Below are 27,226 nucleotides of genomic sequence, written 5' to 3' on the forward strand. Positions count from 1 at the left end.
AGTTAATTAGTTGGTCTTGACTAGAGGTTATCTTCCTGGTTTCTCTCCTTTCCATTCTTTAAACTTTTTTTTTTTTTAATTTTTATTTATTTATTCTAGTCACACACACAGAGAGAGAGGCAGAGACACAGGCAGAGGGAGAAGCAGGCTCCATGCACCGGGAGCCCGACGTGGGATTCGACCCCGGGTCTCCAGGATCGCGCCCTGGGCCAAAGGCAGGCGCCAAACCGCTGCGCCACCCAGGGAGCCCTCCTTTCCGTTCTTTAGAGTGAGACAGCGCTCTACCATCAGCATCAGCTGAACCTAATCATCATGTGATTCTTCCACGACGTGTTATAAAATTATGGTGAGAGTAAAGTGGTTTCTACTCCTCTTAAGATAATTGTTGCATTGGGGCACCTGGTGGCTCAGTGGCTGCATGCCTGCCTTCGGCTCAGGTGATCCCGGAATCCGGGATCAGTCCCGCATCGGGATCCCTGCATGGAGCCTGCTTCTCCTCCTTCTGTCTCTGCCTCTCTCTCTGTGTCTCTCACGAATAAGTAAACAAATCTTTAAAAAATATATAATAGATGTATTTTATTGAAAAACAATCAGGACTGTAGAGGATATGAAATGAAAATTCAGGGACGCCTGGGTGGCTCAGCGGTTGGGCGCCTGCCTTTGGCCCAGGTCGTGATCCGCGGATCCGGGATCAAGTCCCGCATCGGGCTCCTTGCATGGAGCCTGCTTCTCCCTCTGCCTGTGTCTCTGCCTCTCCTCTCAATCTGGGTCTCTCATGAATAAATAAATAAATCTTAAAAAAAAAAAAAAAAGAAAAAAAAAAGAAAATTCATGCTGAAAGGAACGGGAAAATATTTTTGGAAATTGCGTAGCTCCCCGAATGGTTTTAAGATGGTCCTTTACTTAATAGAAGTTTGAAGGTTAAGATGTGAGAGTTGAAACTCTAAATTTTATCTTAGTTCATATAGTATCGTACAGCACTTAGTATCTTCTGTACAGCAGAATATTTCCCTGGAACGGGGTCAAAATCTAGAGAATACCTACAGCTTACTTGGAAAGGAGAAATTTATTTCACTAATTAGACTCTTTTTCTTGATTTTTAGAATCTTCGACACAGACTCCCTACTATCTCCCGCCGAATACCACTATAATATACTTAAATGCTTTGCATTCTGAATTCTCTATCATTACTAAAATTGGTTTTTAAAGGTCTCAAAGTCCAAAAATTTAGGGGGTGTTATTTGTAGTATTCGACAAGGGTGACAGTTGCCATCTTAAAACTGAATGTCACTTAAAAAATATAAAACTGGGGTAACCCCGGTGGCCCAGTAGTTTAGCGCCACCTTCAGCCCAGGGTGTGATCCTAGAGACCCAGGATCGAGTCCCATATCATGCTCCCTGCGTGGAGCCTGCTTCTCCCTCTGCCTGTGTCTCTGCCTCTCTCTCTCTCTGTCTCTCTCTCTCTCATGAATAAATAAATAAAATCTTTTTTAAAAAAAACCTGAATGTCATTTGTACTTTATTTCTCTATTTTATTAGCTTTCTTCTGCATCTCTTGGCTTATTCCATTATTGTCTCCTTTACTAACTCCTTTCTTATTACCTTTCGCTGTCTTTCCACCAGAGAAATGTGTATATTCCTGAAGGTTAGGTCCTTAGTCTTCTTTTCTTTCTAGTACAATTTCTCTTGGTGAAACATCCTTATGATTTCATTGAGCCTGTCATTGTGTTTTGTGGCCAGTTCCTACCTTTGGGAACTGCATTTCCTGAGCACCAACCAATATTTTAAAAGTATTGTGTATTTTCTCCTGAAAGTTGAAATAAAATTATCTCCACTTCTCTTTATCACTTTATTATATTACAGTCTTATGTTTAGTTGAATCGATCAAAGCTCAGAATCTTGCTATCATTCTAACTTTTCCATATTTATTATGTTTCTACCCCCCCATTCAATAATTTGCATATTCTATTTATTTCAGAGTCTCCCACAGACACCTATTCTATTATGGTCAATACATCAGGAATTTGAGTCCTTTTACCTAGATTAGTGAAATGACCTTTTAACTTGACTTTCACTATAGACTTGGATACATTTTCATAGAGCAGCACTCTGATTATCTCTACCCACTCTATAAGTGTATAGAGTGAATTACAAATTTCTTTGTAATTATGGTAAACCATCAGAGACTTATGCATGGACAACATGGTCAGAATTATATTTTACGGGATCCCTGGGTGGCGCAGCGGTTTGGCGCCTGCCTTTGGCCCAGGGCGCGATCCTGGAGACCCGGGATGGAATCCCACATCGGGCTCCCGGTGCATGGAGCCTGCTTCTCCCTCTGCCTGTGTCTCTGCCTCTCTCTCTCTGTGACTATCATGAATAAATAATTTTTTTAAAAAAAGAATTGTATTTTACATAGATCATTTAAAAAAAAAACAGTAGAGAAAGATTTTATTGGGGTTGGGTAGGATGAAAAGAGATGATAAGGGGTAGAAAATGTATCTAGGCAGGCAATTTTTCTGGTGGTTCAAAGGAGATAATTGAGTGTATCTACTCAGGAAATACATATGGAAAAGAGAGATTTGTACTGATTTTGCCAGCCTTAAGGTCTTTGAGAATATGCATTGTTTGTTATAGGCTCCCTGTAAATCTAGAACAATGTCCAAGAGAGAAAAGATACTGAATAAATATTCTATGAATAAAATAAATACAGATGCTAAAAAAACAAAAATGCAACACATGATTAAGTATGGTATAGGATAGAAAAGGGCAGATTTTAAGAATGAAGTTTAAAATCAGTTTTGAGTTGGAGATGCTATTTTACTATTTTCTAGCTATGTGACTTTAGGAAAAATAACTGACATTTCTGAGCTTGACTACTGTTTTTTTTCATTTGTAAATTAAATCAATACTACAACTCCCTTAATAAGGCTGACGTGAAGACTAAAGAGGGTAATGATGCATTAAATATACTTAACAGTTTTTTGACTTCTAAGTGTTCAGTAACTGTTGCTACTTATTCTTGCTATTGTTAAATTTATGAACATACATACATATATGTATATACACATCTATTTCTATACACATATACATATACACATCCATACATTCATATTTATCTATCCACCCATCCATCTATCCACATGAAGAGTAGCAGTATTTAACACTTGATATGGAAATGAAATCAAAGTGAAGGACTCTAGGGTAGGTAATATATGTTCTGTGCTAACTTGTCAAAGGGTTTTGTGGAATAAAATAATTTTAGAAATTAAACATATTCAATATCTTCCCCTTTATACTTTTTTGTTGTATATTTGTATCTTTATAAATTATCATGAAATGGAGCTGCTATTTAATCAAGTGAGATTTAAAACTTTATTGTACTTTTATATCTTAGGATGTTTTGTGTGGGTAAAAAGTCTCTAAGGACACTCTGCTAAGGATTAGAGAACAATGGATTAGGTAAATAGGCTTGAACAGCAAGGGTCAGAATATTTGTACATTCCTGATCTGGGTCTTTGGGGGTTGCCTTACATAATATGAGTGAAAAACTGCTTTTTTGCGCTTTTATTTATTTATTTATTTTTTAAAGATTTTATTTATTTATTCATGAGTATACACAGAGAGGAGAGAGAGAGAGAGAGGCAGAGACACAGGCAGAGGGAGAAGCAGGCTTCACGCAGGGAGCCTGACGTGGGACTCGATCCTGGGTCTCCAGGATCACACCCTGGGCTGCAGACAGCGCTAAACCGCTGAGCCACCAGGGCTGCCCCCTTTTTTGCACTTTTAAACACAAGAGGAAGAGCAGTAAGATCAAAGATCAAGCAAAGCTTTTTTTTTTTTTTTTTTTTTTCTGGAAGACATCTGTCATGTATGGACAGAGTTACTTATAATTTCCATTAATAATGAAAATATGTGTTTGGATAACTTTTAATAAATAAAATATAAAAGTGTTATATCACAGAATTAAGTATTTGAGGACAATCTGCCCCAGATTTCAACTTCGATTTGCTCATTATAATTTTCTTTTAAAGCATAAACTTAATTTTTAATTAAAAAATGTTTTCCATGTTCTCAAAAAATCCATACTTTATCAAGGAGTCATACACCCACAATTATTATAACTATTATAACTATAACTATAATGTTTGATCATCAAAAGACTTGTACTTTTAAAAGATTTAAATCATATTCTTTGAGTTATGATTTTATAAAAGAAAAACAGTTGTTTTGTTTATAGAAAACAAAATTACAAGGTAATATCAACTTATTTTGTAATAAAATGAGATAATTTTACAACTAATAAAATTATCCATGTCAATGTGATTCACTCAGGTTGATAGTCAAATGATTTAATGAAGTTATTATGGACAAAATCTCATAGCTTAATGAAATAAAGCTTTGGATATACTGTGGAGTTAGCAATTATTCAAATAATTTCATTAGGTATCAAATGCTGGTTAAATGTGGTTTTAAAGTCTAAGGTCAATTTCACTTTAAGTGAAGAAGTTTTGGAAAAGCTAGAGAAGTAATTTTTCAGTTATATATATAAATGAAAGGTTAAATTAAAGGGCTTAAATACATCTATAAAAATCATACAATCTTTCAAAGAGCTAAGGAGGTTATTTTAATCAGCTGCTTCAAGGAAAACTAATGGAATATTCTGCATCTAAATCCTCTAAATGCCCTGAAAAGCAATATGTTTGAATTTAGATCTGAACTATCAACTTCCCAGAGATGGCATATGAAGATATTTTGAAGCAGAGATAGCATGAGATTTTTTTAATTCATTTTATACTTGACTTACTATTTATTCTTGATTCGTTTTATGTTTGACCAAATATTTATTCTTGATTCATTTTATGTGTGACTTACTAGGATGAATTATTTCTAAAAATCCAAATTTTGGAGAGATTGCTATGAGCTTTGGTTATCTGAAGGGTGTTTGCAAAGTGTGTAGTGTCACCTTATCAATTCTAAATTCTCATCCGCATGGCAATAAGCTAATAGAGTGACCAACTTTTTATATGGTATATTCTTGTTTGTCACTGAAGAGAAATCACTACACTGGGTGAGGAAATAATCCTCATGATGAACATAAGTTACAGGAATAAAGTATACTTAGTAAAAAATAATCATTATCAATGTTATTGATAACCAGTAATAATCAGTACTAGCAATAGTTAGCCAAATTTGTGTTTATGTTTTTCTGAAGTTAAAAAACAATTCACAGACATGACTTCTCTACATCTTAATTTTTACTATACCCTTTTGAGGTATATATTTATTAATGCTAAAGCATATTATCAACATTACTATTTTGAACCACATTTATAAATATTCATTTAGGGAGAACTTAAAAGATCCTCAAAGTAGACATGTAAGGGATAAGCTAAAAAAGGAAAATGAGCATGACTGCAGCAGCTTCTCAAATATATTAGCTGCTCAAATCAAAATTAAATAAAATAATAAAAATGAATGAAGTGAATAGATTCATGATTAAATTCCAGTTACACTTAAAGAATTGGTTTGGATTTATGTCAAGCTGATTAAACTTGCAATTGAACTGATGTAGGGATGTTGTTAAGATCTCTATATAAAGACTCATGAGAAATTTCAATGAGAATTAAATGTCAAGAAAAGTTTCTTCTTTTAAGGAATTCAGGAGAAATTAGAGTCCTTTAAATGTCTGTATTTTTCCTTTTGCTATAACTTCTGGGAGTGCAAGGAAATATTTATATCTTGACAACAATATTATATACAGACATTATGGTTAGCACTATCTTTACCTCTTATTATGAAATGTATTTTTACCTGGTGCTGTATTTAATTATTTACATATTTACCTTTTATGGTACATAATTTTATTTTATTTACTTATTTTTTATTATTCTATTTCATTTTATTTTTTAATTATTTTTTTATTTGGAGTTCAACTTACCAACATATAGCATCTCACCCAGTGCTCGTCATGTCAAGTGCCCCCCTCAGTACCCATCATCCAGTCACCCCAACTCCCCAACCACCTCTCCATCCACCACCCCTTGTTCATTTCCCAGACCTAACTCTGTCAATGTAAAGATAGTGTCGAACATAATGTCTATATATAATATTGTTGAGGAACCTCCACACAGTTTTCCAGAGTGGCTGGAGCAGTTCACATTCCCACCAAGAGTGCAAGGGGGTTCCCCCTTCTCCACATCCTCTCCAACATTTGTGGTTTCCTCTCTTGTTAATTGTCACCATTCACAGTGATGTGAGGTGGTATCTCATTGTGATTTTGATTTATACTTCCCTGATGGCAAGTGATGTGGAGCATTTTCTCATGTGCTTGTTGGCCATGTGTATGTCTTCCTCTGTGAGATTTCTGTTCATGTCTTTTGCCCATTTCATGATTGGATTGTTTCTTTGCTGTTGATTTGAATAAGTTCTTTAGAGATTTTGAATACTAGCTCCTTATCTGATATGTCATTTGCAAATATCCTCTCCCATTCTCTAGGTTGTCTTAGTTTTGTTGACTATTTCTTTTGCTGTGCAGAAGCTTTTTATCTTGATTAAGTCCCAATAATTCATTTTTACTTTTGTTTCCCTTGCCTTCATAGATGTATCTTGCAAAAAGTTGCTGTGGCCAAGTTGCTGTGTTTTCCTGTGTTCTCCTCTAGGATTTGATGGATTCTTGTCTCACATTTAATCTTTCATCCATTTTGAGTTTATCTTTGTGTCTGGTGTAAGAGAATGGTCTAGTTTCATTCTTCTGCATGTGGATGTCCAATTTTCCCAGCACCATTTATTGAAGAGACTGTCTTTCTTCCAGTGGATAGTCTTTCCTGCTTTGTCAAATATTAGTTGACTATGGAGTTGAGGACCCATTTCTGGATTCTCTGTTCTGTTCCATTGATCTATGTGTCTGTTTTTGTGCCAGTACCGCCCTCTCTTAATGATCACAGCCTTGTAGTACAATCTGAAATCTGGCATTGTGATGCCCCTGACTCTGGTTTTCTTTTTCAATATTCCCCTGGCTATTCGGGGTCTTTTCTGATTCCACACAAATCTTAGATGATTTGTTTCAACTCTCTGAAGAAAGTCCATGGTATTTTGATAGGGATTGCATTAAACGTGTAAATTTCCCTGGGTAACACTGACATTTTCACAATATTAATTTTGCCAATCCATGAGCATGGAATATTTTTCCATCTCTGTGTCTTCCTCAATTTCTTTCAAAAGTGTTCTATAGTTTTTAGGGTATAGATCCTTTACCTCTTTGGTTAGGTTTATTCCTAGGTATCTTATGCTTTTGGGTGCAATTGTAAGTGGGATTGATTCCATTATTTCTCTCTTTTTTTTTTTTTCAGTTTCATTGTTAGTGTATAGAAATGCCACCAATTTCTGGGCATTGATTTTGTGTCCTGCCACACTGCCGAATTGCTGTATGAGTTCTAGCAATCTTGGGGTGGAGTCTTTGGGTTTTATATGTCATCGGCGAAGAGGGAGAGTTTGACTTCTTTTTTGCCAATTTGAATGCCTTTTATTTCTTTTTGTTGCCTGATTGCTGAGGCTAGGACTTCTAGTTCGATGTTGAATAGCAGTAGTAAGAGTAGACATCCCTGTCGTGTTCCTGATCTTTAGAGAAAGGCTCCCAGTGTTTCCCCATTGAGAATGATATTTGCTGTGGGCTTTTCATAGATGGCTTTTAAGATGCCGAGGAATGTTCCCTCGATCCCTACACTCTGAAGAGTTTTGAACAGGAAGGGATGCTGTATTTTGTCAAGTCCTTTCTCTGCATCTATTGAGAGGATCCTATTGTTCTTGTTTTTTTCTCTTATTGATATGACCTATTATATTGATTGCTTTATGACTGTTGAACCACCATTGCATCCCGGGGATAAATTCCACTTGGTCATGGTGAATAATCTTCTTAATATACTGTTGGATCCTATTGGCTAGTGTCTTGTTGAGAATTTTTGCATCTGTGTCCTTCAGGGATATTGGTCTATAATTCTCCTTTTTGGTGGGGTCTTTTTCTGGTTTTGGAATTAAGGTGATGCTGGCCTCATAGAACGAATTTGGAAGTACTCCATCTCTTTCTATCCTTCCAAACAGCTTTAGTAGAATAGGTATGGTTTCTTCTTTAAACTTTTGATAGAATTCCCTTGGGAAGCCATCTGGCTCTGGACTTGTGGGTCTTGGGAGGTTTTTGATGACTGTTTCAATTTCCTCCCTGGTTGTTGGCCTGTTCAGGTTTTCTATTTCTTCCTGTTCCAGGTTTGGTGGTTTGTGGTTTTCCAGAAATGTGTCCCATTCTTCTAGATTGCCTAATTCATTGGCATATAGCTGCTCATAATATGCTTTTAAAGTCGTTTGCATTTCCTTGGTATTGGTGGTCATCCATCCTTTTTCATTCTTGAATTTATTAAATTAAGTCTTTTCTCTTTGGTTTTAATAAGGCTGGCTAATGGTTTATCTATCTTATTAATTCTTTCAAAGAACCAACTCCTGGTTTTGTTGATCTGTTCCACAGTTCTTCTGGTCTTTATTTCATTGAGTTCTGCTGAAATCTTTATTAACTCTCTTCTTCTGCTGGGTGTAGGTTTTATTTGCTGTTCTTTCTCCAGTTCCTTTAGGTGCAAGGTTAGCTTTTGTATTTGAGTTTTTTCCAGTTTTTTGAGGGATGCTTGTATTGTGATGTATTTCCCCCCAGCACTGCTTTTGCTGTATCCCAAAGATTTTGAACTGTTGTGTCTTCATTCTCATTAGTTTCCATGAATCTTTTTAATTCTTTTCTAATTTCCTGGTTGACCCTTTCATCTTTTAGCAGGATGCTCTTTAACCTCCATGTGTTTGAGTTTCTTCCAAATTTCTTCTTGTGATTGACGTCTAGTTTCAAAGCATTATGGTCTGAGAATATGCAGGGGACAATCCTGATCTTTTGGTATCGGTTAAGACCTGATTTGTGACCCAGTATGTGGTCTATTCTGGAGAAAGTTCCATGTGCACTTGAGAAGAATGTGTATTCAGTTGCATTTGGATGTAAAGTTCTGTAAATATCTGTGAAATCCATCTTGTCCACTGTATCATTTAAAGCTCTTGTTTCTTTGGAGATGTTGTGCTTAGAATATCTGTCATTTACAGAAAGTGCTGTGTTAAAGTCTCCCAGTATAAGTGTATTATTATCTAAGTATGTCTTTACTTTGGTTATTAATTGATTGATATCCTTGGCAGCTCCCAATTAGGGGCATAAATATTCATGATTGTTAGGTCCCTCTTCATCTTTTACTACAGTCTTTGGGGTAGACTGTAATTTATCTGATATGAGGATTGCTACCCCTGCTTCTTTTGAGGACCATTTGAATGGTAAATGGTTCTCCAACCTTTTATTTTCAGGGTGCAGGTGTCCTTAGGTCTAAAATGAGTCTCTTGTAGACAGCAAATAGATGGGTCTTGCTTTTTTATCCAGTCTGAAACCCTGCATCTTTTGATGGGATCATTAAGCCCATTCACATTCAGAGTTACTATTCAAAGAGATGACTTTAGTGTCATCATAACACTTATTCAGTCTCTGTCTTTGTGGGTTGTTTCTTTGGACTTCCTCTTTTTTTTTTTTTTTTTTTTTTTTTTTTTTTTTTTTACACAGAGTCCTTCTTAATATTTTTGCAGAGCTGGTTTGGTGGTCATATATCCTTTCAGTTTCTGCCTATCTTGGAAGCTCTTTATCTCTCCTTCTATTCTGAATGAGAGCCTTGCTGAATAGAGTATTCTTGGCTGCATGTTCTTTTCATTTAGGATCCTGAATATATCCTGCCAGCCCTTCTGGTCTTCCAGGTCTCTGTGGAGAGGTCTGCTGTTAATATAATACTTCTCCCCATAAAAGTTAGGGATCTCTTGTATCTTGCTGCTTTAAGGATCTTCCCTTTCTCTTTGGAATTTTCAAGTTTCACTATAAATGTTGGGTTGTTGAATAGTTTTTATTGATTTTAGTGGGGGATCTCCCTATCTCCTGGCTCTGAATGCCTGTTTCCCTTCTCACAATAGGGAAGTTCTCAGATATGATTTGTTCAAATACACTTTCTGGTCCTCTGTCCATTTCAGCGCCCTCTGGAAGCCCAATTATACGTAGATTTTTCCTTCTGAGGCTGTCATTTATTTCCCTTAATCTTTCCTCATGATCCTTTGTTTTTCTCTTTTTTCCTCAGCTTCCTTCCTGGCCATCAATTTGTCTTCTATGTCACTCACTTGTTCTTCTACCTCATTAACCCTCACTCTTAGGACCTCCAGTTTGGATTGCGTCACATTTAATTGATTTTTAATTTTGGCCTGATTAGTCTAAATCTGCAGTCATGAATGAAGTCTTGAATCCTTTATGCTATTTTCCAGTCATCAGTAGCTTTACAATTGTGCTTCTGAATTGGGTTTCTGACATCGAATTGTAATCCAAATTCTGTAACTCTGTTGCAGAGAGTACTATTTCTGATTCTTTGTTTTGTGGTGAGTTCTTCTTTCTAGTCATTTTGCTCAAGGCAGAGTGGCTAAAAACAAAGTTGTACTGGAAAAAGGAAGGAAAAAAAAAAGAAAAAAGGGGAAAAAAATCCAAAGAACAAAAACCAAAAACAAACAAACAAACAAACAAAAAAAACAAGGAGGGGTATCCTCTGGTTCTATATACTGTAATTCCCTTGACTTCCCTTGGAACTTTCCAGCACTGCTCAGTCAAGAACTTGCTCTTCCCCTGTCCTTCCAGCTGGTCTTCTGGGGGAGGGGCCTGCTATGCTGATTCTCAGGTGTGTGCACCTGGGATAGCTGCCCTGCCCCCTGCCAGGTGCATAGCTCAGTGGGAGCTGTTTATCCTGTGAGGCCCCTGTTCCCTGGCAGCCCCGACCCTCCCAGGCACAGGGTGACACCAGGAGGAACAACCACACTGGCAGAGGTCAGCCTTCCAGCCCTGGAGTTAGCTCCCGCAGTAACTACTGCAGCTCCCAGTCCACAGTGGCCTGGATGCTCCGGGGGGCGGCAGCACTGATCTGCACAGCTCAGCGGCGCCTGGTGGCAGGAGTGTCCTCACTGTTCTGTGCCCTCCCTGCCTTTGCCTGTCCCTGGAGGAGCACAGGATCCTGTCCATGTCCCCCGGCACCCTGAAATCCGGGGCCTGCGGAGCTGGAATTGCACACCTGGGGACACGCAGCCCCTTCTGCGGGGAGCTGAGGCTTGAGCTCCTCCCGAGGTCCCGCTGGGAGCGCTACAGCCCTTTACCGGGCTCGGTCTTTGGTGTGTGGTGTGCCCTCCCCTGGGGTGTACTTCCTCTGTTAGTGACCCCGGAACTGGGGGCTCCACTGCCCCTCCTGGGATCCTCCCTGACTTCCCTGTGATCACCTTTCCGTCTGGGAAAATTTTTAAAGTTCCTGCATTTCTGGGACTGAGCTTTCCTGTCCTGGAGGTTCTTGCCACCCGGCCTTAGCCTGGCTCCTCACCGGGCCCCTCCCCCACTGGATTCTTTTTTATTTATTTTTTTTCCATCTTCCAACCTGTTAGAAGTGCAAACTCTTCTCTTGGAAGCATTCTAGCTGTTCTGTCTTTAAATCTCAGGCCAAATTCATAGGTTTTCAGGATGATTTGAAAGTTATCTAGGTAAGTTGGTGGGGACAGGTGACTTGGGGACCCTACTCTTCTGCCATCTTGCCCCTCCCCCGGTATGTAATTTTATATAGCAAATCAAATAAATGACCTTTGGAATGAGATTGAGATAAAATAAATTAGCAAAATAAAATAATTTTTATATAAATATACATTTTTATTTAATATTTTTAATATGTTAGATGACAAGTGGGAACAAAACTTTAAAAGAAGCCAAATTTATTTTACATTTAATTTTTCTACAAATTGCTACATCAGGTAATGCTGTCAATACCAACTTCCTTGTCACTATTCCCTTCAAAAGGACATGATCAATACTGATTAGCCATTGTTACTTGTACTGTCTCAAGTTCATTTAAAATATTTAGCTTTCCAGGCACTAACCATAGATTATCCAGTAAATAAAGATAAGTAAGAGGAAAAAAGTTAATCAAAAGAGCTAATATGAAATTAAACAATTACATAAAAACTAGTATACATCTTAAAATTTCAGTTCTAGAAAGAGACCTAGTAATTCTTAAACTTCTGTAAGAAAAAAAATTAAGCAAGTGACTGATTAATTAAATTTAAAAAATGAGAAAAAATGCAGAATGATCACATACTTATTTTTGTTGCTAATATTTATTTTTGTTATGTCATATAGCTGTTAATAAAGTGATTATAAAATGGAGGTTGATGAAGCCAAGATATAAAGACTTTTGAGAAATTACAATATGAGTTTGAGAGAGAAATTGAAAATCAAATGTTTTCAAAGTGAATACCATACATATTTATCTTAGAATAAAGATTGAGTGCCATTAGAGTTAAATAAGAAGTATCATCTATAAAATGGATTTACAGTCTATGGCCATACCACCCTGAACGTGCCCAATCTCATTTAAAATGGATTTATACTTTATTTATTTATTTGAGAGAGAGAGAGAAAGAGAGCAAGCAGAGGGAGGGACAGAGGGAGAGGAAGACAAGCAGACTCCCCACTGAGCAAGAAGCCTTGCTGGGATGGCTTGCTGGATGGAGGATTCCATCCCAGGATCCTGAGATCATGACCTGAGCTGAAATTGAGTCAGATGCATAACCAGTTGAGCCACCCAGGAGCCCCTGGCTTTATGTTTTATAACCTAACCATTCCTATGTTGGTTATGAGGATGAAATGAGTTAATGTATTCTAAAACACTTGGAGCTACAGAAAAAATGTTCAATGAATTTGAGTTACTTGAGGCCAATAAGAAAAAGATGTTCTTTTAAGAGTCTGTTTTACCAAACTGGTTTAGTAATAATATCTTCTTACTCAGTACCAGAACTTGTTTGGAACAGTCCTATGTGTATCTCTAGCATATAGATTTTAGTCTCCCATAACATTACTCATTATGGTCAATGAAAACTAGCTGAAATTATAATTGACTTGGCCTGTGGGTAGGGAATCAAAATATTATTAGTGGAAAGCTAGAATATTTTAAAGTGTATTTCTGGTTAGGGGCACTTGGGTGGCTTATTAGTTGAGCTTCTGACTCTTGATTTCAGCTCAGGTGTTAAGGTCTTAGGATCAAGCCCTGTGTCAGGCTCCATGCTCAGCAGGGAGTCTGTCTGAGGATTATTTCTTTCCCTGTCCCTTTGCCCCTCCCCTGGATCATACACTCTCTCTAAAATAAATAAATACATATATATCTATATATATATATTTCTGGTTAATAAGACGACAAAGAAGCTAGCATTAAGTGAGTCCAAATAGCCAGATTATGACAGTTTGTATATGTATATAAATAAGTTGAATCTGCAAAATCTCATATGATTCTAATAATACTGAGAATCAGAAAGGTTGATATGATGCATATGTGTATAATATACATATGTAATTTCCAAACAAAAAGGAAAGTAATGCTAATAGGATGTTTAAATTTTATTTTCTTTATTGAATATAGGATTGTTACTATATGGATATCTTGAGTCTTTGGTTAAATAAATATGTATCTATTCATAAAATATACATTAGAATTTTTTTTCTATGGATATAATTAGGGGTATTTATTTAACACTGTTCAGTAAGTCTTAGAATCACATAATTATAAGCAAATATGTCATATTTCAAAAGGTAAAGCCTATGTGAAAGTGATAGACTTAAAGTGTCATTGATATAACAAAAATAATGTTCAAATTATAAGAGGCCACATCTATTAAGCAGGTCTCACGTTTGAAATAAGCAACCAAAATTCAATTGAACTATAACTCAGAAACAAACTCCAGATTGAGTAATATGATGCTCCTTAGAAAGGAGTATTTTAGGTCACAATAGCACTACACAGTGTAGAAAACATATCTGATGAAATTATGGGTTATATATGTATGATGAAATTGATGTATAAAAGTTAAAAGTATTTCTATAATAAAAATATTTAAAAGTGAGTAAAGCATAAAAATGTGCCTGAAGAATAAGTACAAGACAGAGTTTACTTATAAGTATTAGTAAGAAGTTTTGTAATCAATTTCATAATTTGTAAATTTTGCCTAATTTCATGACATTTAAAATGTTTAAAAGATTCCTGTATTAGTTTTGAATATTTAACTTGATTAAATAGTTTTTGGTAATTATTTAAATTTACTAAATATATTATTTTTAACTTACTAGTTGTATATTTAAATTTTTACATAAATAATTGATAATATATATAAATGATTAATGATTCCAGCTTTATGTGTAAAGAGTGATTAACATTCCTTTACTTGTAAAAACACTTTAAACATTAAACATTCTATCAACAATAAGTAGTGAATACATTATCTAGCTATGAGGATAGACATAGAAAATCATGATGTAAAGGAAAAGTTGTCGCCAAGTTTTTAATCTTATTTGACCCATGTATCCTTTCACTCCTTTCAGAAGGTTCTTTTTTCTTTCCAAGTTCCTTCCTCAATTTTCCCCCAATTACAAAGTACCTTGACTCCTAGAATTCCATAACATCCATGCTTCTATACAGGTATACTAGAAAGCAAGTTGATGGTGTCTTCATTCTCCTTTCTACCACCTATATTTGTATTTTCCCTCCAAAGATCTTCTGGAAAAAAAAAAGATAGAGCTAAAGCTAAAGGATCTAATTTTTTATATAATCAAATGGATATAATGGCATGTAGGTGAAGGAGTAATTTTGAGGTAGAAGTGGTCTTCCCTATGTATGTGACTGCTTCAACCAGGCACATTATGAGCCCTGATGTATACATACAGTCTTCAGAAGACAGTTGAGTCAGGTGGGGTGGGAATGGGGAAATGTAGGGTCATGAGATGCTACCAATGAATGCATATGTATATTAACCCATATGTTAAGTTAAAAGTAAAGCAAATATTGCTCTAAACTAAGTTCAGGACAGCTTGATGCTGAATAACTAAGATAGATAGGGCTTTTCTTGCCTACTCATTGAACTGTAAATGGTGGTGCAGATGTGCTCACTGAAGGTAGGGGTGAGCATCTGATAGCTATGACTGACTGGTCTTCACAGAAATTCTAGGATGTCATAGTCATCCAGACACCTTGGATTTTCCAGTAAGTAGATTTCTGCTCTGAAGCACACAGAAAACTTTGCATATTTTGCCTCCACTGTTGATTTGGGGAAGAGCAATTGATATATAAGCTATTATGAATTGGTGTACTTGTGTCAGTATAGACAAAAAAAGAAAGGTATACAGTATTCATACATCATGTATGAATCCACATCTGGATTTGCTGTATCTGTCCTGAAAAGATTATTTACAGAGGAGTAATTAAGAAGGACTATTTGTTTATCAGGTTACTCTTTTAATGTGCATGCTGGAAAGTATTAGGTTGTGTTAAACCGTATAATATTTTCTAAAATAAGAGTATATTAAAAAAAAAAAGAGAGTATATTCCGGCTACTATCTTGGTATATTTGGTGTATGTAAAGTCCTATCTGAACTCCTTAGCCAAATTTATTTTATTTTATTTTATTTTATTTTTAAAGATCTTATTTATTTATGAGAGACACAGAGAGAGAGAGGCAGAGACATAGGCGGAGGGAGAAGCAGGCTCCACACATGGAGCCCGATGTGGGACTCGATCCCAGTACTCCAGGATCATGCCCTGGGCCGAAGGTGGCGCTAAACCGCTGAGCCACCCGGGCTGCCCCCAAATTTATTTTAAAAGATTATAAATTTTTCTAGGACTTAGCTCAATGTTTTCTAAACTGAATCCATTATCATTCCTTTATTCTTACTTTTCTCCTTCATACTCCTATAAGAGGATATCTGGATTCTGAGTTAATTAGAAGTAATATGTGAGGAAGATTATATAGATAAAAATCAATTATTCCATTCTTCAGGGTGTAATTTTAAATTAAAAATCACCTGGTGATAAATTACATAGCCAATATGTTATATATAAATTATTAACACAAAGATTTCTCCGTTATTTTTTAGATATTATAATCCTCAAGAATTTATATTCATGTACAATTATTTACTAAGAAATGATAGTTGTTTTGTTTTGTTTTTTGCTCAGTAGCCTATCCTCAATTTGGTATAAGCCTTCATCATATGTTAAATAATTTCACTAGTTTTAAGACCTCAATACACTTAGTTAATTAGATAAATGATGTATCTTAGAAAATGTCTATACTCTAGTACATATATATGATTATATGTAGTGGTGTCTTTTTTCTAATCAAAAATTGAGCCATCTGAGTGAGAAATTATAGTTGGAATTTGAAACATTAGCATTTCAGAGGCATTTCTTTGATTGCCTAAGCAGCATTTTTAGATTATGTGATCTTCCATCCAAAAGAATCTATAGCAAATAGTGACTATAATAAACAGTAGAAGAATAAAAACAGATAGGTAGAGGAAAGAATTCATGAATAGTATTTTCAATCTCCCAGACTAGTGTGTTGGGTTTATTTCAAGAGGGCAAATGTTTCAGAGAGTTTCAAAATATCTTAGAAAGAAACACACTGTTTAATTTTATCTTTACCAGGGTTTTACCACTATTTTAAATTCTGAAGTCTTAATTAAGCTTTTGCCTAAGCAAACTTTAAAATTACATACATACACACTATATACAAATACATAAGAAAAGCATATACTTTACTCACAGGCAAATTGAAGTATGGCTTCTCTACTAAGAATACTTCCAAGAGTGTTGACTGCTAAACACTGGTAATGACCAGAATCCTTTGCTTCACTTGGATTGCTTATAATGAAGGTCCCATCTATCAAACTGTAGCGATAATCACTTTCCAAATCTATTTCTGTTCCATTCCGAAGCCATCTTAGGAAATATCAGAAGACAAATATGTAAAAATTACTTGAGATATTATAATACACCCTGGGACTACCAGAATCTCATTGAAGGAAAATTTTAAGACCTAAGAAAAATGATTAATAGTGAACTTCTACCTGTAATTGGGAACTGGATTGCTATGAGCTTCACAATTCAATGCTACTTTCTTTTCTTCAGAATCAGTCGGAAAAATTATATCGTCTGGTTCTTGTACAAACACTGGTCCATAGTCCACACTTTCTGTAAGGACCAAAAAGGACACACTGTAAAAATTCTAAAAATACTGAGACTTTTTCACCATTATTTTCATATTTAAAATTTTTGCTTTTTCCTGTACTCAAAGGGCATATTACCAAAAGAACGTCATATTATTTTAGTAAATTAGAGACTTAACTAGAAATTTTTCTAATTGACTAAGATTTTTTAAAATATTTATTTATTTATGAGAGACAGAGAGAGAGAGAGAGGCAGACACAGACAGAGAGAGAAGCAAGTTCCATGCAGGGAACCTGATGTGGGACTCGATGTTGGGTCTCCTGGTTCATGCCCTGGGCTGAAGGCGGCGCTAAACTGCTGAGCCACCCGGGATACCGGAGTAAGATTTCTTTTTAAAATATGCTATATATAATTTTAAAAAGTCTCAAACATTGTGTTTTAATGTTTAAATACATATCTTTGTATCAAAAGCAGAGCTAAAGAAAATAATGCTAAACAAAAACATTTTTAAAAAGCTAAGTTTTTGAAACTTTTAAAATGTTAGAAACAATACACAAACAAAAAGTCATGAATTAATATTGTGCTACTACTTGGGAACTACAGATAAGAAAACATTGGTCCTCATATAACCTCTCTCCATTCATTTCTTCACTCATTTAATCAAGCACTATTTAGTCCTAATAATATTAGAGTATAAAGAATAAATTATGTAATGCAAATAAATATATTCTCATAGAATAAATGAGTCATGTCCTCAAAAAAAGTCAAGTAACTGAATAAAAATATTACAAATACATGCAATTAAATATTCATCAGCAGGTAAACAATGTAAAACAAAGCAGAACAGAAAAGAAAAGGTATAAAAATGAGGGCAAGAGTGAAGAACATTTAAATTTATTAAGTATCTGCTATATGATACTAGATTTTATCTCCTTTAATTAGTTAATATTCAGAGAAATCCCATGATAAAGGTAATTTTAAACTAATGAAAATTTCATAGAAAGTAGAAATATAATTTGGCCTCAGATGACAGCTTGGCTTGAAGAGTTTTAGGATAGTTTTTGCTGGAGAAATGATGAGTAAATATGTTTGGGGAGTTTTTTTTTTTTTTTTTTTTTTTTTAAGTCTGACTTTTTTTTTAAATTTTTTTTTATTCATAGAGACACAGAGAGGGAGGCAGAGACACAGGCAGAGGGAGAAGCAGGCTCCAGGCAGGAAGCCTGAGTGGGACTCGATCCCGGGTCTCCGGGATCACACCCCAGGCTGCAGGCGGCGCTAAACGGCGGCGCCACCCGGGGCTGCCCATGCTTGGGGAATATTAGTCTTATTAGTTTGTAGTAGTACAAGAATTCACAGAATTATTTGTGTATGTAGGATCCTTAGCATCTTGAATTGTGAATTTAGTCACATAGTAACATCAAGATTCTCAACCGGCACCAATATATTTTGCGATTTTCTTTGTAGTGAGGACTGCCCTGTACACTGTAAAATATTTATAGCCTTCCGTGGCCCCTACCAACTAGATGTCAGCAGCACACCTTCCCAATGTATATAATCAAATATGTCTCCAGAGATTTTTAAATGTCTCCTGGGTCAAAACTGTCCTCATTTAAAACCACTGCTTAGAAAAACGAAGAGGGAAGATTTTAGGAAAGACATATTTTCAATGCCTCTACTAAACAGTTGCAGATTCATATTCTTTGTGGATAACCACAAGAAAATATCAGGAAAGAAATATAAGAATGAATGCCCCAGGAAACTCAAGCTTTAAAAAGTATTACTGAAAAAGATAAATACCTCCATATTTAGAATAATGGGTTCAGAATAGTTATTTGTTTTCTTTAAATATGTTATATATCTATTCCTTTTTGGGCAAAGAAAAACAAAAGTGTTAATGGAACTCCAAACATTCATCCAAAAAAACTGAGCACTCACAAGTGAACACTAATAAATATTTTCTTTGAGTCCTAGATAATCTAGCTGAGGTTCTTTTCAAGTTAAAAATAATAAAACATTACGTGAAAATAACTGGAAAAAAGGAGACCAGAGTATGTTTCTGTAAACCAAATGACATTGCTATCACTTAAAACTTTTACGAAGAAGGTGAAACAAGTAATGTAATAAAAATAATAGAGAAAAATTGTCAAAATATTCTATTTGTTGTTGTATCATGATGTATTTATGTAAATTTGGAAGAGCACATGAAACCTCCTCAAATTCTCAGTTACACTTAAACTACATGACAAAGTCATGAAAGTACCTTTCTTCTGGTCTTTACATATTATAAATGTGATAATTAAAATCAATATTATAAATACATATGATGTATAACATTAACATTTAATAAACATATTTTATATTTTTATTGATTTCAAAACTCTTGAGCTTTAGACTCAGACATAGATTCAAATCCTAGTACCATCATTTTCTAGCTGTTTTATTTTTTATACTGTTTTTTACTTTTACTTTTATCCTCTGCTACTTCATTTATTAACTGTGTATGACAATGTCTCCTGACCATATTATTATGAGGATTGATTAACATCAACATTTGTAAATACTTAGTATACCACAAGTACTCAATAAATTATAACTAATAACAACAACATAATAGCTAACATTTACTTACAGTATATTTACTACAGTGTAGACATTATATTGAATTATTTACATACAATGTATCATGTACATTGTACATCCATATGACTAGAACATCCATATGACTAGAAATAATCCCCCCCAATGTTTATATGACAAAACTCAGGCTGAAATTAATGAACTAAATGTACATAGCAAATACATGGCAAAGCTGGGATGCAAATCCAGGGCTGTTGGAATCTAGAATCTGATTACCACCGCCTCTACTATTACTATTATTATATTGTCATAACATTTATAAAGCACTTTGACACATATTATTATTTAATTCTCAGAGGTGAGCATTATAATTATTTCTTATTCAAAGATGAAAGCTCTGAGTTTCTGAGAGGAGACTTTTGCAAAATTGGCAACATAGTAAACAGTTCATTTTAACTAAGGATCTGTGGTTCTAAATCTTTTGTTCTGAACATTGTCAGAACAAGACAAGGGAAAGAAAGGTTGTCAGGCTAGGGAAAATCTGAGGGGTAAGATTTGCTAAATTATACACTGAGAAAAATAAGATACAGACCTGAACAACATGTATTCTGTTGTGACTACTCACTCTCTGTTAGATATCTCTGTTCACTTGGTACTTCCAAAAGCATTTTAGGAAGCAATTGTTCTCTCTCTCTCTCTCTCTCTTTTTCTCTCTCTCATTTTTGTCTTATAAAAAAAGTTCGTTGTAAGGGGTTATAGAGCATGTGTGTATGTAGAGCTTCCCAGTCCCAAGAAAGGATAATCAATGATGTCTATCTCTAAATAGATTTGTTTTTTAAGGTTCCATACCAAGAATGTATTATTATAGGTAAACTCAGATTATTTGCTTCACTCTCCTGCAGTAGTGCACTACTTCTGTTGGTGAAGACGAATAATTACTTTAAGCAGTGTCCTTATATTTTGCAATTTTTAGCTTGATGGAATCCATAACTTGTGGAGATGGACTTCAGAACAAATAGGATGATCATCACAAAGATCTTAAAACAAGTAAATCAGTATCTTTATTTAACAAGTAGAAATCTTTGAGATATTTGTGTAAAAGACAGATGCCATCACTCACAATGTTAATTTCTCACAGAAGTAATGTTTTGAGTGATTTTTTTTTCTTAAAATCAGACTCTTTTATGAATAGACTACAGCGTATCTGTAGTTGGCTAAACCTATAATGCTAGGGGTTATTGTCTGTGAAATATCAGATTCATACCTCCAGAAAGTCCTTCCTCAGAAGAGAAGTATTTCAATTTATTTATTTTTTTAAAGTTATTTATTTATTTATTTATTTATTTATTTATTTATTTATTTATTTATTATTTGAGAGAGAGAGAGAGAGAGAGCATGAGTGAAGTGAAGGGCAGAGGGACAAGTAGACTCCTCACTGAGCAGGGAACCCAATGCAGTGCTCAATCCTAGGGCCCCAGGATCATGACCTGAGCTGAAGGCAGATGCTTAACCATTTGCGCCACCCAGACACCCCAAGAATTTTTTCAATTTAAAAGTGATCTGTTGATTCTGTCCTACAAAGAATAATGAAATTAACATACTTTCTCTCACTTCCCCCAAGTTTACTCCTTAAATTTTCTGTTTTGATTCATGGTTAAGGATATTTGTTTGTTGTCTTTACAATTGAAAGACAACTTGGCTGGGTATCGAATTAGGTGTTCAGTATTAATTTAATTAAGGATTATAGATATTTTTACATTCTTTGATCACATTTAACATTACCATGGTTAAGTCTGAGTCCAGCCTGACTTCCCTTGATCCTAAATGACTGGATTTTATACCTGGATGTCCATAAAGCTCTTTCCTCATTCTGAATTTCAGGAACTTTTCTGGATAGGTTTTGGTGTCAATCATTTTGCATAACTGGTACATTCAAGACATTTTTTTTTCTTTAGGTTTATTTATTTATTTTAGAGAGAGTTGGGGGGGGGGAGGGGGAGAGGGACAAAGAGAGAATAGAACTTCAAGCAGACTCTCCACTAAGTGTGGAGCCTCTCAGAGGGTTTGATCTCATGACCCTCAGATGATGACCTGAGTCAAAATCAAGAGTCAGATGCTTAACTGACTGAGCTACCCAGGGACCCCAAACCTCTTTTATTTGCTCAATTCTCCTCATACCAATTAGGCATAGCTTTGCTTTTTAAAAAGCCTTCATTGTTATCTGTGTAATAATTTTTATATATTTATTCTTTTCTCATTTATTTGACTTTTTCAAATATGACAGCTACATTCCTATCTTTTCAGTTTCCTCTATATTACCACTAATGAAGTTTTTAATTCCTTAATGGTTTTACTTTCCTCTCCTTTTGTTTCCTGAGCTCTAAAAGTAACTTCTTAACAAATTCTGTCATCATTTTAAGGTTTATTTCACCTATTTCTTCTTTAAACTATTCTTAGCACTGTTATTGTCAGTCGTTCCCTTTGGGGGAAGACAGTTGCCCCTGAAAATTTTTCAGGCTATGGTGAGGCCCACATTTGAGGAGCTGAAGTCTCTTGTTAGACCAACAGCTAACATGACACTGAGGTCTATGAAACATATTCATGAGTGAATTTTTAAGTAGATATTCCCTCAGTCAGGATTTCAAATAAGAATGAAGCTACAATAACAGCTTGGTTGAAATCTCATGAGAAACTTTATGCCAGAAAGTTGTATACCTAGCTAAGACACTTCCAGTTTCCAGACCCACAGTTTCTGTGAGAAAATAAAAAAGTATTTTAAGTTGCTAAGTTTTGAGATATATTTTACACAGGAATAGATAATTAAGAAACTATTTTTTCTCTTCCTCTATTACTTACTAGAAAATGTATTTAAGAAAAACAGTAACTATAAGAACTGTGAACTTTCCAGGAAAAATACAGGATAAAAGTATCATTTACAAATAATGATTCTTGGGAAAATAAAAAAAAATGCTTAATTTAAATTTTTGGGGATGCTATCCTAGAGCTATACACTTTTAGAATTAAAGTAATTTTCTATTCGTTTCAAATATTCTTTCTAAAAATCTCTGGGATATTTATCTAGTCTTAGCTTGCTATAACTTCCAGCAATGAATGAAGTCTTTAAAAATTACTCTTTTATTATTGAAATTATCTCAAAATAAAGTTCATATTGACATAAAAGGTAAGTTTGTGTCCCAGATGAGGATAACTTCTTACTGATTTGTGTTCTAGAATATGTATATTTTACTCGAGATTTTCCTATACTTGAATTGATTAGCACATCAATAACTTTCTTAGTTTACAGAAATTTCCATTAAAATTAGAATATCCCCCACATAGGGCTCCCTGCTCAAGGAGAAGCCTGCTTCTCCCTCTCCCACCTTCTTTGCTCTTTCAAATAAATAAATAAAATCTTTTTAAAAATTAGAATATGAAGCTCCATTAAAATATCTATGTTCCTGATACAGTACTGTGGAGAATAAGAAATTAACTTAACCAAAAATTATTTTTTCTAAATTTCAACTTTAATTTATTAAAACTAAGCTGTTTTTATATAACCAATAGAACTGGCCTTGAACTATTTTAGCCATTATCAATTAATAAATGAAGAAGTATATCTTAAGAGCCTTCTTATGCTTTATGTCTTAAGAGCCTTCTTATACTTCAGCTTTGGTGAAACATTTTTGCCATTTTTAGTGCAAAGATATATTTAGTAATATTTTGCTTATTCGTATGGACAGGGACTGGCTACATGCTCACTAATCCCATTTCCTTTTCCTAGGAACATTGGAGACTTTTTTAGACTTTCTTATGATTCTTTGGGGCCTCTGGACTAAAATGATGTATGTGAAATCCAGGACTAGTCATAAAACGTTATGCACCATTCTTTTGATTCTCTATCAACTAGCTGAAGTAAAGGAGCAGTAGATGCCAGTGAGGCCCCAATATCAAAGATATTAGATGGAGCAAATCTGGTACCCAAACTCTTCATATAGAAAGCGATTCATTGAACAATCCAGTGGAATATGATATGAATGAGGAAGAAATATTAATTATGTTAAGAAATTGGTATAGCATTCAGAACTTACCTTGATTAACATTATATTTAAAACCAAAGATAATTTTCAAGCTTTTAAAGAGGCTATAGTTTGATTAGGAAGCAATGTTCACTGAACTACATATCATTAGGTTACAGGGTTCTACTTGCATTCCTATTACCGAGTTCAGGCCTCTTGATTAATACCTACTTAAAGTATATTCCCAAGCCTAGCACATAAGACAGGAGCTATTCAATAAGTCAACCTTATATATAGCTTTATCAGTTATAGTGCTCCAAATTTTACAACTGCTTTCTAATTAATCCTTGAGGTCTAGTCCATTTTCATATACCCAAATTCTGAAAACAGATTTTCATTCTATGTCTTTATTGCTAAACCCAATTTTGTTAATCTTCTAAAAGGTCCAATGCTATGATACAGACATTTTTATTTTATGGTTGCTGTGTTTCTTATTTTGTATTTTCATTTTTACTGTATAGTCATATAATCAAGAATCTAACTCCATTTCTGATCTTTGACCACTCATTGCTTTCAAGCTCCACCAGTAACATTTCTCTTTTTAGGGAAAGCTGATAAGCCAGACTGAATAGCTGAAAAGCATTCCTTCCTTGACTTATATGAGAAAGTTTATACAATACAAAACCACATAGGAACCTTCACCAGAACCCCCCACCACCACCACAGTAAACCCCAAACCACCCTTTTGTTCCTTTTTCAAGTCATTTCCTGACCAGCCTATTTTGTTATTATCAACAAGTCTCATGACATGAATAATAAATCTTTCCCTGCCCTTCTGGTATGTGTGTAGCCTCATCAGTCTACATCTGAACCAATTTTGGGTTGTTGGGGTATTGATCTTATGTTCTACAGGGCAACCACATAGCAAGTTAGAGCTCAGTCATTGGGTTAAGGAGTTTTCTGTAAGGAGAACATATATTCCTCCAAATGGATTTGCACCCATGGAAGCAACAGGTCTTCAAACCCTGAACTAAAATGTAGAAGGTATACATGTGAAAAGGTAACTCTTGAATTTCTCTAGATAGCTTTCGCTTAGCTTTATCTCAGGGAAATTAGATATGCTGTTGGATTATCCAAATTGTTTGGTCATAATGGGTCCAACATGGAGGTAAGCCTGGTCTAGGTTTGGAGGCAATCATATAGGAGAAGTTTAAATTATATTTGTAAATTATAAAATTATATATATATATATATACACACACACACACACATACACACATACACATATATTCCTCTTTCTCCTTTTCTCTTTTGTTATATTTTAGCCTTAGTAACAATCCCATCAACCCTGGTCTCAGCAAGCCCAAAAAAGTATACAGAATTGAGGGAAATGTGCTATACTTCCATTTCTAGGCAAGCTTTCAAATTATTTTAATAGCAAATATTTTATGATTCACTTTTTATAATTCTTAAATTAATGGATAGTCATTGAACTACTGAGACAACCAAAACTACCCCACTTCTTCCCACCGCGTTTTAGAATCATTAGACTAGAAAGAGTGGCTGCCTATGATTAGCATGGTGTTGGCAGTAGTCTTCCATGAAAGATACCTGAATAGGAAGATAAAACTCAACTGCAAAATGATGTCTTTTTTGTCTATTTGGCTTCCTTCCAGTGGAGTTTCTTGAAGCATTTGCATGTTATTTTGTTTATTGAGACAGTGGCTTCCTCTGTAGAGTTCTGCCTTAGGATCAAGCTGGTATCTAGTCTTAATTCCTTCTATTATGTACCGATAGGCCACACAGATACTAACTTCATTCCTGCCAAGATGTGTTAAGTGTCACCTAATCTGAAACTTTTTTGGCTAGTTTTCCTAGGGAAGCCTTGCTTCTTGGTGTTGGATCATTAGATTTCCAGTTGTTTCTTGGATCATGACCGGATATTATAATGTCTCCCTAGATTCTAAACTTGCCCTTTAGATTGAAATCCTCTTTTAAAAAGTTGCTTCCGGGGATCCCTGGGTGGCGCAGCGGTTTGGCGCCTGCCTTTGGCCCAGGGCGCGATCCTGGAGACCCGGGATTGAGTCCTGCATTGGGCTCCCTGCATGGAGCCTGCTTCTCCCTCTGCCTCTCTCTCTCTCTCTCTGTGACTATCATAAATAAATTTAAAAAAATTAAAAAAAAAAAGTTGCTTCTGTGTTCCATTTTTCTCAAAGATTAGGTCCAATGCCAGACTTCAACCCTCTCTACCTTCTGGTTAGCTCCATAAACTTATGGCCTTGTCTAGTTTATTCATGTAATGTGACCTAAGTGTATCAGTAATATAATCTAGAAGAAACATCAGCCTATGATATCAAACACAATTAGAAAAAGTCACTTTTAATAATCATAAATATAAAAATAATAATCATCATAAATATGTTATATGATAATTTCCAGAAGTTGAAATCTGAATTTCCAGAAATTTGAATTGTTTTATTAGAAATTACATTTTTTGAAAGATATTATTTATTTATTCATGAAAGACACACAGAGAGAGAGACAGAGACATAGGCAGAGGGAGAAGCAGTCTCTCTGCAGGGAGCCCGATGTGGGACTCAATCCTGGATCCCGGGATCACAACCTGAGCTGGAGGCAGACACCCAACCACTGAGTCCCCCAGGTGTCCCCTAGAAATTACATTTTATGATGACATCCACAGTTACAATGTGAGAATTTTTCACATGATGTGAACATCTGAAATGAAGCCTTAAGAAAATATCCAAACCTTCCTTTAACTTTAAATTTCTTTTCAACTTAAAATTGTTTCTTTATAAAAGTTAAACAAGTATAAACTGTCATTATAAAGTTTCAAGGATTTCTAAGAATTGTATAGCATTATTTATTAAAAGGCATTGTGATGAATGTTTCATGGGTAAGTGGCATCATGCTGTGCACATAATCTAAATTGAGAGTCTAATAGACGTTTTTGTCATTTTCTAATGTAGCTATAAAAGAAAGGTCAGATGATTCAGAGATAGTATCACTTGTGAAAACGATCAAGTGTACCAACCTCATTTAACTTTCCGAAGGTACCAAACCACTAGGCTAGCATGTCAAAAGAAGAACATTGCTTTTCTACCTCTTCATTTGTAATCCAGAATACAAAGTTTATATAAACAATATTCAGGCAAATATTCTTTCATGGTATATAAACTCAACCTAAATTCAGGTTTTAAGTTCCTCATCTGCCTCTTTATTCAACAGTATTTGTTAAGCTCCTAGAAAGTTGGTACTACTTTTAGTGCTGAGAGTGAGTAAAGAAGAGTATTTAAGATGCCCTTTGCTCAAATGACATATAGTTAAATTGGAGAAAATAGCATATTAGTGTAAAACAATAACAGCAGCTCTAAAAATTAACAATACAATAAAGAATAAGGTCATAAAGTTTCAGTGAATGGTCATAAAATTATAAGGTTTTATTAGGGCATATTTGTCTATTTTTACACTGAGAGAAACTGATTTTATACA

The 27,226-nt window shown here is 34.9% G+C and overlaps 1 protein-coding gene across 2 annotated transcripts in view; it reads right to left on the reverse strand.

The window, feature by feature from the left end:
* The window catches only part of CNTN5 (contactin 5), a 1,277,333-nt gene that overhangs the window by 468,809 nt on the left and 781,298 nt on the right, over positions 1-27,226 (reverse strand). For both annotated transcript variants that reach the window (XM_038568215.1, XM_038568216.1), the window contains 2 exons: positions 17,024-17,147; positions 16,720-16,895 (listed from right to left, as the gene is read on the reverse strand). In XM_038568215.1, the coding sequence (XP_038424143.1) occupies positions 16,720-16,895; positions 17,024-17,147 (300 nt within the window). The remainder of the gene's footprint in view (positions 1-16,719; positions 16,896-17,023; positions 17,148-27,226) is intronic.

The sequence above is a fragment of the Canis lupus genome, chromosome 21 (genome assembly GCF_011100685.1).
Source record: "Canis lupus familiaris isolate Mischka breed German Shepherd chromosome 21, alternate assembly UU_Cfam_GSD_1.0, whole genome shotgun sequence".
NCBI lineage: Eukaryota > Metazoa > Chordata > Mammalia > Carnivora > Canidae > Canis > Canis lupus.